Raw genomic sequence first — 15,496 nt, forward strand, 5'->3', positions numbered from 1 at the left:
TGCCTATTTTCTGCCTTCCCGCGTTGGTGCCAACGCATGCCAACGGTAGCAGATCTGCTCCCCCCACGACCTCCTCGGCTCCTATAGAGCTCTCCAGTTTTATGGCACCTCTGCACCGCGTCTACCTGGGTCCCATTAAAGTTGCCCGGCGCACTGTAAGCTGACTCCGGGATAATCGTGCACAGCTGGAGCTACTGCGCTGAGACCGCGCAGTCAGCAAGCCCGTCACCGAGGCCTGATCTGCTGACACACTCGCCATGGCTAACCTCTGGGCCACACTGACAGACAACACAGACAAGCATGTGAGGCTAGGCTGGCTTCCTCAAAGAGGAGCAATGCCCCTGTAAGGGCCAGTGATCATCACTGATAACTGGAGGTCAGTATCGCTACTTTAAGAGCACTGCAAAGCTTCTTATCCACATGGAGGAAAAACAAACAAAAAAAACAACATGTCCGCTTTTGATAGAGTTAGAGAGTCACCCTTGAACATGATGCCCGTTTCCTTGACCTGGCAAGTTGCCGAATCAAGGTTACAGCAACTCCGTTCGACCTCCAAGGCCAGTCACGACACTCGGCCACTGTGCTCACGGCGAGGCGTCCGCTCCCTGACCATGAGGGCAGATAGCCTCCAGCAGGTTGGTCATGGCCTTTCCAGCATCGCCCGCCGTCGGTCGACAGATTAAAGTCTGGAGACGTTATCAGAGTGGCTGTGATAAAAAGCCAGCGGTCCACTCCTGCGCCCCTCTCTCTCTCTCTCTGTATTAACCTTACACCAGCCTGCTGAACCCCCAGACGTTTCATCAAAGTCTGAGAGGTTTCTTTTTCACCTTAGATCACCGGCAGATTTCTGAGCGTGGAGCAGCAGGGTGGTGGTGGTGTAAGTGGGGGTGTAGGCTGGGGCTGGAGGAGGAAGTGGCTGGTGAGAGATGGTGAGAGTGCATGAGGAAAGGAGGGAAAAAAAAAGAAATGGATGTGTATTTCTGGGAGAAGTCATCATAACTGTGCCAGGGCACCTTTATTGCATTCTTGATTGAGTGAGAAGCTGACCTCTCAGCCTTCTTGTGGGCAGTGGTGCTTGCAGAGGGACACAGGACACGGAAAATGTTCCCCATCCCCAGGCCAAGTCAAGGTCAGTGATGGCTATGTGCATTCAAGCATGCGTGTCAGTGGCAGCTAGGGTTTCAAGGATGTTAAGTTTTACAAGAGTTCCAAAAGACCAGGACACCAGAGCTAACATTAGGCTTACAGATGACCTTCGGAAAAAAAAACATTTTGATCACTTTGCAAGTCCTACACACAGACAGAGGCAGAGGAACACAATCCAAATACTAGCTCTAGGAGATATAATTCAGCTCTACTTCATATACCCAAGATAAGAACTCTGCTTCAACAAAAGAGCAAACCACCATCTGCGCACGGGGGATTACTGTGTAATGCAAATCAAATGAAAGGGAACAGCGTAAGCTAAAATTTTAAGAGGGATATGGGTGAGGGTAGGAACAGAACCAGACATTCATCTTTCAGAAGGCTCTTGAGCAAAGACACTCCGAGGCATCTGTGTTAACTTGAACTAATAAATCTGTCTATTCCTGCTCCTCTGCCTTCAGATGGGACAAGGGCTTTAAATATTGTCTAAATCAGCTCTGGCAGAGGAGAGCAGAGAAATATGGTCTAGAGCCTTAGCATACGAGTTGTGCAGCTGTGAAGAGGACCGTTCTGTCTATGGAACAAGTTTTTCTTGTTTTGTTGTGATCATTGCATCATTATGCTCCACATTGCTTGGAGGCATCAGGAGGCATCCGATTTTTCAGAGTGATGTTAGGACAAAACCGTGTTACATCCACGCTTACCTCCGCTGCAGGTATCCCCTCAGGTGGACGGCACTGTAGGAGCACTTCCTGCTCGAGAGAGACTTCCTTTCCTAATGGCTCCTGGTCAAACGACTTCTTGAGATCTGCAGAGAAAAGAAAGAGACATTTTTTTTAATTCCATTACCCACTGAACAGTGAGAGCTGAATTAGGTTAGTTTCAGAGAACAGTTGAGACCAAGATGCAGTATCATGTATTCTGGCTAGCTGTGCGCTGAGACACATCTTAACTGGCGCAAAGCAGAAAAATCTGGTATGCAGTTTTTTTTCCTCTAAAACGTCTTGATGAAACCCTCAAGACCATGAACACCTCTGCATATGTTGGACAAGTTATCTCGTGGGCCCTAGAGAGTACTTTCAACACAAAAACGCCTTGAGAGGATGAACAGTATGACTCACTTTTGGCAAATATATACATTCCGCACCTGAAGCTCCAGTCAGAAACATAAAGACAAGGAAGTGACTTGCACCCTCAGCAATGTACAACAAGCACGAATGTGAGAAACAGAGCCAAAATGGATGATCACTGCTGCACTGGGACAGAAGTCTCAGGACGCTGGGAGGGAGAAGGAGCTCTGTCCTTGAAGAAACAAACATGGCCTGCTGGGAGGACCTGGGACCATTTCTCATTACTTATTTACTCCTGGTTTGTTATTTTCCAGGCAGCATGCTAAATGACAGTAATTACATATTATGCAAAAGAACAGCCTGAAGACCACTTTGATTTTTTTTGCCTCTCATTCTGAAAGTAAACAGTTGGCGAATCAAAATATTCATGATGGGTTTTATTCATGATGTGGTGATGCACTGGCTTGTTGTTCAGCCCTGATAGGGTATGAAAGGGAGAGAAAGTACATGCTCAACTGGGAACAGACAGTGATTTCATGAATTGTTCTTGCAGTACCACATATACTATATATTTGGGTAGGTGTCGCCTGGCAAAAAGAGACACTTTTGTTGGACTACTTGGTTGGCAGAGCCAAAGTGTTGCTGTATCACACTTCTGAAAGAAATATCACCTTGTTCATAAAGCTGCTTGGGTAAAAGCAATTCTCAAGGCCCCTGGCCACAAGCCATCACAGCAAATCACAGCCATGATATTCTCTATAACAGCACTACTTCCGTGGTGATATTAATGTCGCTTATAAAACTTAATTTTGCTTTTACCGAAGAAAAAAATTTGAGAATACGAGTCGAGAATACATTTGAGAGGTGATATCATATCATAAGATATGTCGTACAGGTAAACCTTACAGAAAAAGCAAAATTCAATAACTGTGAGTTATTTTATGAAAATAAATAAAAGTGAGTAATGCATCTTAGTCAAATGGGAGAGGGAGATTTGCTGTTTGTAATGAGGCAGGATAACAGTGCTCCTCAGAGGTCATCCTGCTCTCCTGGGCCACCCAGAAAAGTAGTTACATTCACAGACGTCCACACGGCATCAGCAGAACAACAGGGCCGGAGGTCAGGCTGTGGGTCACATGCTCCTTCTCGGTGAGTGATCTTCCAGCCGATATTGCATTTGCAACGACTCCCAAAGGCTGCATTCCAACTCATTCCTCTACTACCTACCTACCTACCTCTCCCTTTCTCTCTCCCAGTCTCTCTCCACAATATCACCCCCAAACCTCTCTCTTTCTCTCTCTCTCTCTCTCTCTTTCTCAACAAGATCATTCTGTGCTACACTACACTGAAAAGAGTGTAAAAACTATGGGTGTGTGCATGTGTGTGTGTGTGTGTGTGTGTGTGTGTGTGTGTGTGTGTGTGTCTCAGGGAAAGAAATAAAAGTCAGAATGAAAGGGGGGAGAGGGAAAAGAGAGGAAAGAGTCTTCATGTGTGTGTGTGTGTGTGTGTGTGTGTGTGTGTGTGTGTGTGTGTCAGAGAGTGGAGGTAGATTACAGTTAAATCAGCTTAGAAGCCTCATTCTCAAGCGCCCATGGCCTTTATAAAATCCCTAATAAAACTGTTGATGGTTTTGCAACATGATTATTTCAATTTAGGGGACATCTATAAAAAGTGGAGAAACCATAAAAGGCAGAGCATATTTATACCTTGTGAGGGCATTGGAGAGATACAGAGAAAGAGAGAGAGAAAATCTCCACACACTTCTTTACAGCTTTTCATCTTATCAGGTGGGCTCCTTGAGACCAAAGCCATCTGAAAATGTCTGGGGCTCCCTTGGGGGACGGGGTACAATGACTAGTACAGCATCACACACCATATCCAGCCAACAGGGACGCAACACACGGCTGCAGTCTGACTAGTACAGCATCACACACCATATCCAGCCAATAGGGACGCAACACACGGCTGCAGTCTGACTAGTACAGCATCACACACCATATCCAGCCAACAGGGACGCAACACACGGCTGCAGTCTGACTAGTACAGCATCACGCACCATATCCAGCCAATAGGGACGCAACACACGGCTGCAGTCTGACTAGTACAGCATCACTCCACATCCAGCCAATAGGGAAGCGTTAAGGAGGGAGCCAGGTGTCACTGATCCTAGTGAGACAGTGGACCGGACCCAACCCACAGCTGAACGTTAATCTGGGGCACAAACACAGTACTGTTCCTGTATTTCAACGACCCTAACACAACAAAATCAGGGTCAGCCGGTAATAGTATTACCTCTCAGGCCAAAAAAAAAGTATGAAGGCAATTTTTTTTAATTGGAACACTACTAGTTGGGAGAGCTTTAGGAAGCAGACTTTGTTCGTCTCAGTAGTTTATGGGGACTTTTTTTTTCAGTGGGGGAGGATTCTTTCGGTGTGGAAGACCAAAAGAAGGATAAGCACATAAATCCCGTTTTTACAGTGTATGGGAAAAGCACGGCGAGGACCTTTCCTCTGATTCTTTCCAAGCGCTTCGGCGGATAACCTCAGGAAACCCATCACAGCCACTCTCAAACAACAATATTTTAAGAAGCAGCAGAATGAACCTGGCCAGTGTTTTTCTTTCCTCTTAACGTCAGCGCAAACAGCACTTCAGAGCCGCGGTATATCTCACCAAAACTGTTGGGGTCGGCCAGACGCAGAAATCATTAGTGCGGCGCAGAAAAGCCATAAAGCATTCTGTAATTTGAGAGGGCTTGCTTCATTGGCTTAGCAGGTGAGTTATTTATGGAGGTGATCAGTTATTTCGATGGGGCTTTAAAGAGAAACACATGTTCCCACCGAGCCAATGGGACAAAGTGCGAAAGAAGCGAGAGACTGGTGGTCAGCAGATCTCTCTTGTCACTCAACCCCTGCTGTCTCTCTTTTTCCCTTTCTCTCTCTCTCTCTATCTCTCTCTCTCTCTTTTCCCTTGACCTTCTTTCATCACCTTTCACCCTCCCTCTTCTGCATAAACGGGCCATGACATAGTTTTTTCTTCCATAAACAGTGCATATCACTCCCCTGAAGCAGGGTTCAGATGTTGCCCCTAAAGAACGGTCTGGTCCCTGTCTACAGGGCCTTCGTTCATAAGGTGGCACAGAAAAAAACTGCAAAACTAATCTTTACTTACAATCATCAAAGGTTCCGTATGTTCTTTGAAGCTCTCCAATGTTGGAATATGTTTGAATGTTTTTTTTAAACCTTCTGGAACCAATCAAGATTCACTAAATTATTTATTGATTCAAATTATTTAGAAAATGTTTTCTCCTCCAGAAAAGCATTTTGAATGCCAGTAGGACTAAAGGACATTTAGGAAAATGTTGTTCTGTTATTGGGAGAGGATGAATGATATGGTGTGTGTGTGTGTGTGTGTGCGCAGGTGCGTGTGTGTGTGTGTGTGTGTGTGTGTGTGTGTGTGTGTGTGTGTGTGTGTGTGTGGAGGGGAGAGAGTGCTTTTTCTCTTTCTATTCTTCTTTCTGCCTGATGCTGCACCTGTAATAACCTCCGGGGAGACAGAGGGGAGTCGGCACGGAGGGATGGAAAATCACCGGCCGAGCCTGTCATCGCCGAGAAGAGAGTAAACATCATGCTCACATCCCTCATTATCCTACCCTCCCACTCGCCTGTCTAATCAACCGTCTGTGGTGAAGGCTGTGGCAGGAATGGGGAATAAACAGCTCACGTCCCTCAGCGCGTCGGCCAGAACTCCGCAAAAAACACAACTTGGGTCAACTTCACTCACACCAGATACTGGATATCCATCATTTCATGTGCAGAGAATATGCATCAAGCAGCAGTTTTTGCAAGGCCAATTTTACCTGACCCAGAAACCGCATACCGCAGCACTGTGGAAAAGTAAATCTGATCTAAGCCTTCAACCAGAGGCACTGTCTCAACTGGAAGACAGTGACGACCAACATGCAGAACCATGTTGGATCTTAGTAGTAAATTTCGTACCGTAGGCTCCAGAGGTTATACAACAATTCCAAGCCATAACAAATGACGAGGTGAATTGAGACACTTAAACTTCATCTCGAACTTCCAAACTGTGGGACACTGCTGAACAGGGACCAAGGTAATAGCCTACACAGCTTATATAAAACACACATGTGACCTCTATGGAGTGCTTACACTGTATACCTCCATCTTAGTCATAAAAGGGGGCCAAGCACTCTCAATTTTATTCATCATTACTAAAAATATTCATCCTAACCCAGCACGGACACAGCTGCGAGATACAGAACAAACGCAAGCTTGCAAATGGACAAAAACAAGGACAATGGACAGAAATGGAGCGACCCACATAACCCCAACCCATCTCCTGAAGAGCCTCCCAGTGCCCGTTGTCTGACGAGGCTCTCTCGCGCCTGCTGAAAGCCAGTCGGATCTGCTGCAGCTGGCGTGACTCCTATCGGGACTTAGGACTTCATAAAGCCCCTCGTCTGTTTGGGAGCAGGACCCTTCGCCAGGGATCAGCAGACAGCTCTGACACCAGCAGAGCGGGCATGCCAAGGCGGTTGCTATGGAGACACGGTTGCGGACTCCACAGGTTTTGAAGAGGACCAGCGCTTTGCTGCGTTCTTGGTCTCACTGGTCACTGGGCATATTCTCTTTCCATGCAAGGCCAACCTTTGTGGCAAATTATTTATTTCCACAGAGTGCCAGCGGTGCGCTGATACTCGACATTCAACACTTTCTACACCACTTCTCCCCCCCCCCTATTTTAATTAAACTCACTTTCACGAGGCTTTCAACGGCAGTGGCCCAGCTAAAGAAGTGTGAAGGGGAATTTGAACCACTCTCTCCAAATTGGCACCTATGTTTTTTTGTTCCATTACCATGCGGCGCATCCCTCGAGGTTTCCCCTTGCTCCTGGGCTTGGGTGGGTGGAATTAATTGGTCATATACCTACAACTGTGGGTTAGATGCAGCAGCTCTCGTAAAACTGAGGAGAAGTGGTAAAGGAGCTTCTTTTCCGCTTGGACAGAGGGGCCTGTGCACACTGCCAGGCCGAGGGCAATGCAAAAAAAAAAAAAAGAAAATTGGCAATACTCTGGTCCAGACTCAGGCCTGTGCTTCATTAAAAGGGGTGAGAGAGGCAACAGTAATCACTGCAGAACCACTTCGAGGAATGGTGCACTTTCACAGGTTTGTCAGCGACATGCAGAAATGCTGAATATCCTCTTGTGTATCCTACACTTCTCTAAACATCTTTCTCTCTCTGTCCTCTTTCTCGCTATCTCTCACGTCTAGTGGCTCTTGAGTGTACTCCGTCATTGAGTCTGTCGGTATCTGGTGGCTAATATTGTCCATGTTAGTCTAGAGTCACAGTGCTGGGGTTTAGTCACTATGTAAACCTTTCCACAACAAACACAATGGTCAGATATCAGCACTGAGCAGACTGCTTGGCTGTGGAGTCTTTTCAACTCGGAGCCGATCTGTCACCGCCATGTTAGTATTTATCTTATTACACCAAGGCAATCAAGAATATGGAGGGGAGAGAATGAGTTCACCTCTGTGTTCTTCACATCAGCGTAAATCTCCAGGGGTGAAGAGAGTGAATCAAACATGATGATTCATTACAAAATTAATCACCGGGATTTATCCCACAAGCTTTAAGCAGTGCACACGTCGCTCACGCCTACCTAAAAGAAACAGGGACATTAAGTGCACGGTGATGCATCAAAGCTCTGCAGTCTTTGAGCTCAGAACGAGAAGCTCTTTTTTGACATTTCATTACACAGAGATGCAGGTTCACATAGTTCACTGGCAAAATTAATAAAAGGGCGGATCACAAACGAAATTAGGAGAGATTACGGAGTGTGTTAAACAGATATTCGCACTTCATTGTCAGGGACTAGGGAATCTGGGGTGCTCTCCTTCAGGGAGAGCAGAGTCATGAGGGAGCAGCTGCTGTTGAGATTTTTGAGAGCCGGAGATAGCTCAGTGTCTTTGTAAGACTGACTCCTTTCCAACAGGCTGTCCTTTGTGAAAAAAACAACAACAACAACAAAAATGTCAACAAATAAGCAATGCTAATCCACACGGCCGCGTTAAATGCAATTCGCAAGGTCAGCTGAACATTCCTCAGCGTCTCAGTCCAAACTTTCGTTCTCCTCAGAAGCTTGATGAAACTAGCGTCTGCACTAAAACTCCCCTACTGCAGATTAGCAGTGAAAAACCAAATGCTTCACTGTTTTTTGTTTGATTGTTTCCTAAGGCCTCCTATATACACACATCTGACTGCAATTACTCTAAGTGGGTGTCTTTGGCTTCTTGTCACGCTAAATTATAAAATGCCTGGGCAATAAATGTGTGTGTCAAGAGGCAGAGGCACACAATGCTTGGCAGCCTATTTGCCTTTTCACCACTGCTCGGCTAAATGAGAAACAAATGCTGACAAATATTGTGTTATGCTAAAAAGGAACGGCGTGGAAAATGTAAGTCTGGTCTTGCTCCTGTGATAATGTATTGGAGAAGGGGGGGGGGGGGTTGTGTTACATTCGACCCTCTTAAAAGCTATGAATAAAGTTTTCCAGTGGGACAGCAAGGAGTGGTGACTGCCGACTCGAGGAAAATGCGTTTGCTACATCTGCCCGGCGAGGGGTTGCACTGGGGCATTTTAATTAGAACCAGCGCAAACCACACGGGCGAGAACATTGCCACGCCGGCCAGCTCGGGAGCGGCCTGGCTTCGCACACTCACTGCAGGCTTTGGCACGGAAGCACCGCTCGCAGTGCGGGTGACATCATTCTTTTTTTTTTTGGTGGGGGGACCTCGCCTCAGAGCTCGCCGCGAAAAGAAAGCCGGTCACACCCAGCCACTCCACCAAATGGTAAACATACAAGAGGCGACACACAAACAGTAGACACCAGAGTGCCGCGCCATGCCGCGCTGGCTACCCAGCTGGCCGAGGTTTCTGCTCCGTCTGTCTGTCTGTCTGTCTGTCTGTCTGCTTTCAGCATGTGCAATAGTCTCTGTAATGACTGGCTTCTTGATTGCTCTGCACTTACTGCAAAAACAATGGTGACAGAACAAATGGCCCTCCATTTCAGGAGCCATTCAGCTCTACTCTAACCCTCTCTTTGTGTGTGTGTGTGTGTGTGTGTGTGTGTGTGTGTGTGTGTATGTATGTGTGTTTTGTCTCACCACACGGCTGATCTTTTGAACAGAGAGGGCTTGATGTAATGGCCATATAAATCACTGGTCAGTGAATGTGACCCTGTGAACAGGTAAAAAAGAGTGTGTGTGCATGTGTGTGTGTGCTTGGGACTGAAAAAGAGTGAAACAGAGAGTTAAAGAGAGGAAGAGAGGGAGTGACTGTGGACATGTATGAGAGAAAGAAGGAGAAAAGGAAAGAGAGAGCAACTGAGAGAGAAAAAAGAGAGAGAGAGGGATAGAGACAGAGAGAGAGAGAAAGAGACTGTCCCCTGTTTGATCACAGATCGAAAAAGCACCCACCGATAACTCACAGCGTAAGTGCCCTGTGCTGGCCGTTCTACAAATCACTGGCACAATTAATATCCTCAATTGTGCGTGTATGGCCTAGGCCTCCTTGCCATTTTTATGACTTTAACATTGATCACTATTTTCCAACAACAAAGTGCACATTTATTTATTGCCTCAAGTGTTACTTGGCCAATGATTAAAACGTCTGTTTACAGAAAAAGGGGAAAAAAGGTGGTCACTTGGGAGGTCCAGGCCGGGCTTGTTTGTGCAGGAGGTGGGCTCTCTCAGTATTTCAATCTGATTCCAGTCAGAGAGTGAGGAAAAGCCGCGGCTGGAAGGGGACAGATTATGTCTGCTCAAGCCAGGAGAAGTGACTTGTGTGTTAAGAGTAACTGGGTCTTGCTAAGGCGCGAAACAAACAGACAACTCTATATGTGACTGTGTTCATACAGTATGTGTGTGTGTGTGTGTGTGTGTGTGTGTGTGTGTGTGTGTGTGTGTGTGTGTGTGTGTGTGTGTGAGTGTGCATGTGAGTGCCTCTGTGTGTGTGTTTGTGTCTTTAAGCGCTTTCAGATATAACCTCCGGAGTATATGAGGAGGTTTGTCAAACGGAGGTCCTACCCTTCGGATGATTCAGAGATATGATGCTAACCTGCGGACCCTAATACAGACCTTATCTGAGCAGATGTGTGAAGCGACATGCAACGCACATTACAGAATCTCCGTGTGGTTGTCAGTGAGGGGTGGGGGGCTTGTAGAGTTCACAAGATCACGAGATATGACGCAGAATATATCGCGTCAGCTGCCTGTCACAGCTGCTTTTGTTTACAAAGTGTAGCCTATGCATTATGTAGGCTAAAAAGAGTAATCTATTGTGCATAGGCTAATACTTGAAGTAGGCTAGTCAATAAGTCGCGCTTGAAATTAACCTAGCCTACAGTATTTGTATGTGTGCTTCAAATAAACACATTTATCTGTTTTTCAACGTTATGTACCAGAATTAGCTATAGAACCCCAAATCTGGTTTATGCTTGGAGAGAGAGAGCATGCACAAACTTTATGGTAGGCTACCAGCCAATTCAGTAGGCTAACTCAAGACTTCAAGATCATACAACGCTTTTAAGCAACAAACAAAAATACTAACATTAATAACAGTGAAGTTGTTCGTTTTTCATGGTTTATTTTTCCAAAAGCATCCTCTCCCCATGTGTCGTGATTTACGTGAGGAGTTTGGAACAAAGTTGGGTTTTCTTCGTTTTCATTTTCTCTAGGCATATATGCTCAGTAAATATCAGCGAGCTCAGCAGGTCATGAAGGCTATCAAAGAACAGAAAAACCGTGTTGGCTAACAATTTATTAAATACTCCTGTTATTGTCAGCCAACGACGCCACTGTAGGCTACCGCCTTTTCAGCACCTTCTGATTATGATGATTCAGTCTTCTGAATATGTTTGTCCTTGCCATGCAGTTGTAGGCTAACGGTCTCTAACGCCCTTCAGGTGTTCTATCAAAATGTTGTATGCCCTCATGGACAGTAGTCTCCGTGATGTCTGCATCTTTCCAGGTCGGAGATTTTCTGGACAGCACTATGCCACTCCATCATAACACTGGCATTTAAGTCAGATCTAACCACATGGACGATGAAAGAAACGTCACCAACACGCCTCTCACTAGGTGTGAATTTTAACCGCATGTTCTACTCCTCGTTCAGACACAGCACATTTACATAATGTCCGGAGGAAATACTAGAGGGGGAGTAGTATAAACACCGGGTAAATTCGGACTTCCATATGACGTTATGTCGTTCAGATATACGGCCCCACCGTTTAACATCGGCAGAACCTCCGGTCTTACACGTATGTCTGAAAGCGCTTTTTGTAAGTGTGTTTGTGTGCTTACGAATCAGCGTGTGAGCATGCATCCGTGTCAATGTCTGTATCTATTTTAGTCAAGAAAGCACATAAATTCAGGCAACTCCTGATGACTAAGTCCTCAGGCCTCTCTCTCTCTCTCTGTGTCTCTCTCTCTCTCTCTCTCCCTCTCTCTCTCTCTGTAATCTCTGTCTCCTGGCGAGAGCCTCTCTGCCCTGGGCAGCCACCCGTAAAATAACCCAGAGTGACGGCTGCACCACAGAGCCCTCACACTGGATCCCTGCACACGCTGCGGGCCAAATGAACCGAGGACAACACCATGTTATAAGTGCCCCTGCCGCCATTCCTTAAGATGACCAGCACCAACTGCCACTGCCACCTGCCCAGGACAGAGGCACGGAGCCGTCCAGACAGTGGGGACAGTGCTGTTTCTGAGAAGAGAGAGAAGGGGGGGGGGGTGGCATCCATGGGGAGACAGTGGCAGCGGAAATCCCTCTGGCTGTGCAAGAAACCTTTAACACCTCATTAATTAATGAGAACGAACGACACACAAGGCTCCTCTCTCACTTGCTTTGAATAAAACAACGCGCCATATCCAAGCGGCCTCTAAAAAAAGTACAGTGGCATTAATTGTTGATTATTCAACAGCAATATGGGGAAAAGAAATGTAAGCTCCTGCTGAACAAGCTTTAGTGACAACGCAGATGTTACTATGTAAATGAACGAACGAATGAATAAATAAAGAAATGAGACCGAATGGGGCATCAGGCCATTCCAAGGGTGAGTTATGACTTCCCCATAACAATCCAGAAGGGAGGTGACTGGAAGTCCAGGATGAGGGATGATTTAGCTCTGTTAGGGCAATAAAGGGTGGGAGCGCTGGTGTGTGCATGTGTGTGGGTGTGAGTGTGTGTGTGTGGGTGTGAGTGTGTGTATGCGTGTGTGTGTGTGTGTGTGTGTGTGTGTGTTTATACATGGGAAAGTGTGTTATGATATAAATGTGTGTGTGTGTGTGTGTGTGTGTGTGTGTGTGTGGGGTGTGAGTGTGTGTATGTGTGTGTGTGTGTGTGTGTGTGTGTGTGTGTGTGTGTGTGTGTGTGTGTGTGTGTGTGTGTGTGTTTGTATGTGTGTATGCGCATACGTGCATATGTCTGCTCTCTGCCAGGGCCCACACACGTCTGTCAGAGTCCATTTGCAACTGGTGTCACAACCACAGTCTCACCTCACCTCCACCCCCCCACCCCACCTCCTCAGAGCTCAGCCAAAGTCAGCAATACACCTGCCTTGCGTCCGGCCCATGGGAGGGGGGCGTCTCGCGCTCGGTAAGGGGCAGGAGGGATTTTTGTGCAATTTACAGCTCCGGAGAGAAGGGTGTGCGTGCCAGACATTCCCCTGTCCAGACTACTGAGATGTGGTTTGTGCAAATGCTTCATTACATTAGGCTCAAACTGTCTGATCTGGTTTCGCAATACACTCCCAGGGCTGTGTCTCTCATCGGGTTCCCTAGAAGACCAGGCCCCTAAACGAGGCATTATTTAATGGCTTCCATGGTGACTAAACTACTGGATCCCTTACTCTCTTGAGAAAACAACTGGTCCCTTGAATGATGACTAAGTCAAAGTCAAAGACCATTTCTCAAAATAAGAAGTTCCCTAAATGACTGGCCCCTTAAACAACCAACCCGTTTAACAACTGGTTCCCTTAACGACTGGCCTCCTAAACAACTGGTCCCATAAATGCCACGTCCCTTAAACGACCAGTCCCCCAAAATAACCGGTCTCCCAAAACGACCACTTCAGTGTCTGTGGCCGCGGAGCGAACAGCAGGCCTCTCCATTACGCACATAAAAGCACTGCGTTTCATAAGCCTGGTGTGATATGACACAAATCCAGGGAGGCAGTGCGACAGCTCCAGTGTGCCTACTCTCTCTCTCGTCTGTCTGTGGCTACGTGCCACTCTTCTCTTCTCTTCTCTTCTCTTCTCTTCTCTTCTCTTCTCTTCTCTTCTCTTCTCTTCTCTTCTCTTCTCGACGGGGTTATGAGTAGCAGCCCGTGCCCTGTGCGCGACCCCTCTTCTGCACTCCACACATGGGCCAACTATGACTTCACACCTCTCTGAGGAGAGAAGGGTGTAAAGAGAGAGATAGAGAGGGAGAGAAAGAGAGAAAGACACAGAGGAAGAGACACCGAGAGAGAGAGAGAGAGAGAGAGAGAGAGCTCTCATGCCCACCCCTCACCCACCCAACCAAAAAAAAGAAGTGCAGTGGTTCTTCACCAGGGCTATGATTGCTTATGATCCTTTTTTTCACAGGGGCAGCAGAGAGAGTGGATCTTTCTGCAGGAGAGGAGTAGTCAACAGGGCACCATATGAGCTTGCTCTCTCACATGGCTGTGCAGGAGCATTTTATGCCAAACCAAATCCAATAACATCATTACTTTCATGTTTGCCAATGGATGACACACCATTGAAAACACACACACAGAGCACACCTTTCACTGGCTCTGGAATGGCTATTTGTTCCATGAATGTAGACACTCTCCCTTGGCAGGTTATGAAAAGACCGTAAACACAAAGGAATGAGAGGATGAGAGAAATAAATGCTTTAGATCACATGTGCAACTCTAAAAAGAGGCACACACACACACACACACACACACACATGCACAGCATTTTGCTACATTGCGTAGTTCAATGTCTCCATGTCGGCGCTCCATGCGGTGTGTGTGGCGTGGTGTGGTGTGTTGTGGTGCGATGACTCACATGCGATGCGGACGTGGGCTTTGCGGCTCTTGGTGGTACCCGCTGAGCTCCAGGCCACGCACTGGCACCAGTAATCCTCCGGGCCAAACAGCTCCTCCACCTGCTGCCGAGAGATCTCAATGCTGGCCTCACGCACCACCAGACCTGGGGAGGGGAGAGGGGACACTTCAACTGACAGCTCTCAACTAGACATACTCAGGTTACACATTTGGTAAGGGTTACACTACTACAAATGGAGCAGGGGGAAATCTATCTGACTGTATTTTCTGTCTATCTACATGCATCTGATTAAAAAATTCTAGCATTTGTTTTGCAAGTGTCCTTGTTCAAAAGTATCTGCTAAAAAACTATAACATTTGTGTATATATATATATATATATATACCGGGATATAGTATAACATACATATGGAGATTATCTTGGCTCTATCTGTTTATATGTTTCATTGAAATAGCAGATGTGCCTGAGGAAAAGGAAGAGAAAATGGAACATAGGTAGGAGGTATGCACCCGCATTGCAGTCTTTTTGTTTCGTTTTGCCATTTCACCCATGTCACCATGCTTATAAACCAGCCTGTCCTCATGTCAGCAAATCTGTTTTGATACAATGTGGCTCAAATGTAACTGTGCACTCTGCCACCCAAGAGTTGACACTGTGTTTTGACATGTTATTTTTACATCGCTGCAACCTGCCTTCACGGTTACCCCTGCCTGCTGGAGCTGAAGAAAAGCTATCTGTGGTGTAGGTGAATATCATAGCATCAGATATGCTTCTCATACCATCTGAAGGACCCAATGTGTGTGCATCTGTGTGTGTATGTGTGTGAGTGTGTATGTGTGTGTGTGTATGTGTGTGTGTGTGTGTGTGTGTGTGTGTGTGTGTGTGTGTGTGTGTGTGTGTGTGTGTGTGTGTGTGTGTGTGTGTTTCCTCTTCTCCATTCCCATTCCCTATAGTTCCCTCTCTGCTTTCTTAAGAAAGAAATCCAAATCTTCTCCATTCAGTGGTAAAACAATCCTTGACCATCAAGACTGAGAGAGACGCTCACTGAATGAAATTAGCATGTAATAAATAAATAAATTAATGAATAAATAAATAAATAAATAAATAAATAAATAGGTAAGCAATGTATTATTCTGGAGAGGATGAGGGACAGCTGCTGAGAC

At 46.4% G+C, this 15,496-nt stretch overlaps 1 protein-coding gene across 1 annotated transcript in view; it reads right to left on the minus strand.

The window, feature by feature from the left end:
• unc5ca (unc-5 netrin receptor Ca) overlaps positions 1-15,496 on the minus strand; it is a 140,512-nt gene that overhangs the window by 45,322 nt on the left and 79,694 nt on the right. Inside the window, 2 exon segments of the mRNA XM_048243938.1 lie at positions 1,851-1,954; positions 14,335-14,478. Of these exon segments, the coding sequence (XP_048099895.1) occupies positions 1,851-1,954; positions 14,335-14,478 (248 nt within the window).

The sequence above is a fragment of the Alosa alosa genome, chromosome 5 (assembly GCF_017589495.1).
Source record: "Alosa alosa isolate M-15738 ecotype Scorff River chromosome 5, AALO_Geno_1.1, whole genome shotgun sequence".
In the NCBI taxonomy this organism is placed as follows: domain Eukaryota; kingdom Metazoa; phylum Chordata; class Actinopteri; order Clupeiformes; family Clupeidae; genus Alosa; species Alosa alosa.